Source organism: Otolemur garnettii, unplaced genomic scaffold, assembly GCF_000181295.1.
Source record: "Otolemur garnettii isolate 467f Iridium unplaced genomic scaffold, OtoGar3 scaffold00012, whole genome shotgun sequence".
Lineage (NCBI taxonomy): Eukaryota > Metazoa > Chordata > Mammalia > Primates > Galagidae > Otolemur > Otolemur garnettii.
The window spans coordinates 16,692,462-16,697,617 of NW_003852407.1; the positions used below are offsets into that span (position 1 = coordinate 16,692,462).

At 42.1% G+C, this 5,156-nt stretch overlaps 1 protein-coding gene across 1 annotated transcript in view; it reads right to left on the reverse strand.

Annotated features, from left to right (window-relative positions):
- Nucleotides 1-2,492, reverse strand: part of MAPRE2 (microtubule associated protein RP/EB family member 2) — a 94,860-nt gene extending 92,368 nt beyond the window's left edge. Inside the window, exon 1 of the mRNA XM_003784743.3 lies at nucleotides 2,217-2,492. Coding sequence (XP_003784791.1) covers nucleotides 2,217-2,307 — 91 coding nt within the window. The 5' untranslated portion in view covers nucleotides 2,308-2,492. The remainder of the gene's footprint in view (nucleotides 1-2,216) is intronic.
- Nucleotides 2,493-5,156: the final 2,664 nt, after the last annotated feature.

Here is a 5,156-nt window from a genome sequence, read left to right on the forward strand (position 1 = left end):
TTTTTCCTTTTCCTACACCCCTCCAAGAAAATAAGTGGTAGTTCTATTACATTGGTCATCCACTTTGAAAGAAAAGCAGATCAAGTGTGTGTCTCCATGTGTCCCCTTTGTATAATACAATACAAATGCAATTCTGGAGACTTCCTTCTTCATTTAGCCTATGACATCTCTCACTATAGTATCCAGTAATCCTATTATATCAAAAAGAAATGCGGTGATGCTCTTAGTGACTTAAGAATTTGTTCAGTCAGATCTTCTTAAAATTCGGTGTGTTGTTTTTACACAATTTCAGGTACCATTATAGGGACTCAGAAAGCAAATTTGAAATAATTCAGGAAATTATTATTGTTCTTCAGGATATAATAACCTGGATAAGTTAAAGATGTAAACAAAATTTCATTTGAAAGCAAGATTTTGTCACCAAATGGTAACATTTAACCTTTCTGTCAAATGATTTTCCATTGCCATCTCAGCTTAGTTCACACGACTAATAAAATCCAATGAGGCAACTTCCTTTGGCCTGCGTGGTAAAATTCGAACGGCTACCTACCCAGTAGGGATTAAATCATTAAAGAAATGAAGGCTTCAAATTTATTACCTATAAGAACAGTTGAAAGGAGTGAGATTTAAAAGCAACTCAAGTTTTTTGTTTTTAAATTTTATTTTTAGGCTTTGGGGTGTTCACAGAGGAGAAAGGCAAAGAAGAAAGAAGAAACGGAGCCCATCTTTCCAACCACAGGGGCTCCAAAAGCAGAGTCTCAGAAGTTGGGAGCCAATTTTGGTTTACATTAAAAGAATAACAAGCACTTGAAATCTGTAAGGATGCAATGTCAACACATTAGTTGGAACCATGAGGCATGAGATTTTGGTGATCTCATGGGCACAGCCAAAATTAACTCCCAGTATTTATATAACTGCCAGAGACAAGAGGGCAAAGGTTGCCTATAATTTTTTGTGAGTCAACAAAATAGTGTGTTTTTTTGGTCAAAGAGAAAAGAAGTAAGGTATTTTCCGTCTTACTTTACGATATGCAATACTTGTTCTTATATACACAGAATATTCTACTCATAATATGATCTGAATGTTTAGATGAAGGCTTTAAAAAAAAAAAGAGCTATTTCCTGTTGCTCACTAACTGAAAGGATGAGCTTAAGAGGTATGTGTGCTCTGCCTCAAAGCAAAAGCATTGTTAGTGGTTATCAAGGTAACATTTAAAAATAACTACCCCAGTACAAAAGAACTTCAGAGGAAATATGACCGAAGCTATCAGTCTCCCTTCACGCCTGGCCTTGAGCTTCGGAAGACTCTAGCTGCATTCTCCATTACATTGTTATTCTTATCAAACAATGCAAACAATTTTAATGAGCTTATCTACTAGAACATATTGCCAGATATGTTAATGTAAAAATGATGCCAACCGTACAGGCTAACTCATTAATCAAAAGGCTCACATTACAATGACCAAGATCAGTCCCATCCTCAAATGATACCTCAGCAAAACACCAGGAATACCTTCCTACTGTAAATAAGAAAGGGCTCCCCCGCCCATGCGGTGGCCATAAACTCCTAAGAAAATGCATAACAGCGCCCAGTTTTTTTTTCCAGGTCCTTTGCAGTACAGTCTTTTTCTATTAAACCAAAGGTTCTGTAGAGAAAATTTTGGTGAATGTCTGACACTGTGACCTCTGCTGTCAATCCCTGCACCAATCAGCGAGCAGAATTCTTACAAAGCTCCATCAATCTGGCGGTTTAACATCACAGACTGCAGCTTAATCTAGAGGATTCCATCTTTCCTGCACACTCTCCAGGTTAAGCGCAAACGTCTCTCCATTCTCCCGTTTTTTGCCTTTTGGCACAGCTACCAAATGGTTCCTTTAAATTCTAGAAGGGAAGGAGGAAAGGAAGTGCTACAGCCTGTCTCCCTTTGGACAGGGGTAAAAAATAGCATGCATTTTTATCAATGTGGAAGGAAGGCGATGGAGGGAGACCCCTCACAGGCAGCAAACCTATTCACAAAATGCTTTCCATCTGCACTCCTGAAGCCTCAATGCATACCCAACATGACACATGGAAACAGACATCAAATAATCACAACCGCCTTCACAAACGCATGCCTGCAGCCGAGGTCGCAGGCGGTGTCTGCTCCATTATATAACGGGCCGGATTTCCGCGGCCCCCACAGCGCTCCCGGCGCTTCCCCGTGCCAGCCCCATTACCTGTAGGAACGCTCCCCGCGCACTGTGTGCTTCCGGAAAGGAATGATGGTCCCGTTATTATCTTGGATAATGTCGTTGTTGTTCTCGCCATTTGGGGACAGGGTTTGGGTCGGTCCAGGCATTGGAGCTCTCCCGAAAAAGGGAACAAACCGCTGCGGGCTGGCTGGTGAGGAAGGTGGCTGCGTCTTCCCGCTCGCTCGCCTGCTCAGCGCACAGACAGTGCCCGCCGCCTGCTCGCTTCTCCCTGCTAGCGCTCGGCCCCGCCCTCCTGCGGCCCCGCCCTCCGGCTGCTTACGTCAGAGCGCCGGCAGCAGCACCCGGGTCACGTGACCGGCATGTCACCATAGCAACCCGCTAACTCATCACCTCGCCTCAATTCGCACAGGGCCGCAGCGTGACCACGCCGGCAGCTCCAGGCAGGCACCCGGGCAGGCCTACATCTGGCATGTAAAACCCCAGGCCACCGCGCGGCCCCCCTCGCAGACTCGCCTCGTCTGAAAACCAGCTCTTCCTCTAACCATTTCCTTTCCGACCCGAGCTCTAACTGCAGCTGTGTACACAAAAGAACGATTCATGCAAAGGGGTGTGGGAGACCCTTTAACTCCTTCAATACCAAGTTCTTATGCTGTGAAAATTAAACTTGGTCAGGTTGCAAAAATATATAAAAAGACCCGGTAGCCAGCTTCTAGAAAAGGTGTTAGACTAAGGGGTTAATATTTCTTCCTTCCTCCCCCAATTATTCAAATAGCAGCAACCTCCTCCCCAGAATAAGCCCCCCAAAACCTGAAAACCTAAAAGGAAGATTTATTTCCTTCTAATCAATGTGGCCTTTAATAATGTGAGAATTAAATACTGCAAATTATATTTTCTATGGCAAAGAATCTCCAAAGGATTAAAAACAAAAAGGTAACCACCATTTTAGAACATCATAGTACCTAAGACCTGCCAATTCAAATTCTTTATAATCCTTCCTGTTACGGATCACTGATTCCTTGCCATTTATTCTATTTCTGTTTGAATTAAAAGAGTGGTCATCTCATTTAGTATTTGGAAGCTCTCAACTTTCAAGCTGTTCCTATCCTTGCAATGCCATTTTCAAATACATCGGCTGTGAGACAGGTACTATCATTATCCCCATTTTGTTGTTGTTGTTGTTGTTGTTGTTGTTTTGAGACGGAGTCTCACTTTGTCCCCCTTGGTAGAGTGCCATAGTGTCATAGCTCACAGCAACATCAACTCTTCAGCTCAAGTGATTCTCTTGCCTCAGTCTCCCGAGTAGCTGGGACTACAGGCACCAGCCACAAGGCCCAGTTATTTTTAGAGACCAGGTCTCCAACCTGTGAGTTAAGGCAATCCCCCTGCCCCGCTGGCCTCCCAGAGTACTAGGATTACAGGTATAAGCCACTGCTCCCAGGTCATTACCCTCATTTTAAGGACAAGTAAAACTAGTAAGATGAAGTAAATTGCTTATGGTCACGTAGCGAGGACATGATAAACTGGAACTTAAAAGTAACACACTTTTATCTGTATGCAGGGACAGTAGTGATGTGTATATGATATTAGGTCAATAAATATTGTAGATCAAGGTTAACATCAAACACATCAGGTATGCTCCTAATGTGACTGCTGTGAAAAGATAGCTGTGAATATAATTTCTAGCCTAGTGCAAAATCTATGAATTAGATTGTAAACACTGAAGAGACCCCGCATATGTCCAGAGAAGAGTTTGAAGGATTCTGTTCATTAGCAGTGACATCTGACCTTTTTGTTAGGTGAGAAGGGAAGAACTAGGGGGTAGAAAGCACGACATAAATATAAGTGGCAGAAAATACGAGGGTATGGATCACTTCTTCACATCATTGTATGGCTTATTAGCTTCATCATTTTGCCATGCAGATATTAAAAAACAAGTAAATACTTTGTCATTCCTGACAATTCTCCAGCATATTTCCCTGATAATAAGTTATTTCTGGTATCAAGCTTCTGGAATTAGAATCCAATGTTTTACAACCGATGGTAATGATAATATCAAACTGGGGAGCTTTTTTCCCATTCCTGTTTCATACTTTCCTTTTGGGCTAATATTTTGATAATTTTATTTTCTGCTTCTCCAACTCGTGCACAAGTTGATTCCTTCATTCATATCTCAGTTTACACGAGAATTTTTTTCTCATACAAGCAGGATCCAATTCTGACCTAAGAAATTACAAGGAATACAGATAATTACCTATGGAAAAGATTCCAAGCCTCATGTTGCTCGATGAGCTAAGGGGTGCATGAGAGTATAGTCATTCCTAAAAAGATCCAGGCTTCCTCTTATTATTTTGGTTACTTGACCCTGTATTGTCAATTTCCTTGCTAATTTGTTCCCTTTACAAAGCTTCCCCTTTCTTTGGGACAGTCTGCAGTTGAAAGGCATGGTCTGCAAATCAAATATTTAATGTTTTCAGAGTATGCCTTCTCAATTTGGATTCTTTAGCACAGCCTACTTTTCTGTGACCCCGTATTTAAGCAATGTGTTAGACATAATTGGTGTTACACGATTAAATTTGTCAGAATTTGAATGTATAGTTCATTGATTATACCAACTGATTCTGTGCATAGAATACTCCCACTTTGTTTCTAGGCTGCTTGTGAAGGAGGGGGTGACTGCCAAGAATTTGGGTTGATGGGCTACAAGGGGAGGGGTTGTGAGTCAGGTGAGGGAGGTCTCTAAGAGCCATGAAAATCTTCCTCTACGACTGCTCTGAGCCCCACTACTACAAAGGGACCCAGAGAGCTCCAGAGACCAGTGATTACCCTCTGAGATGCTGGGGTAACAGGGGTAATAATTTGAAAATATTAAACAGATGTGTTTTTATTTCTCTCTCCATAAATCAGGTTACCTGGCAGCCATCCTCTAGTTTAGCCCTAGGGAAAGGGGAGGGTAAATTCCACTTT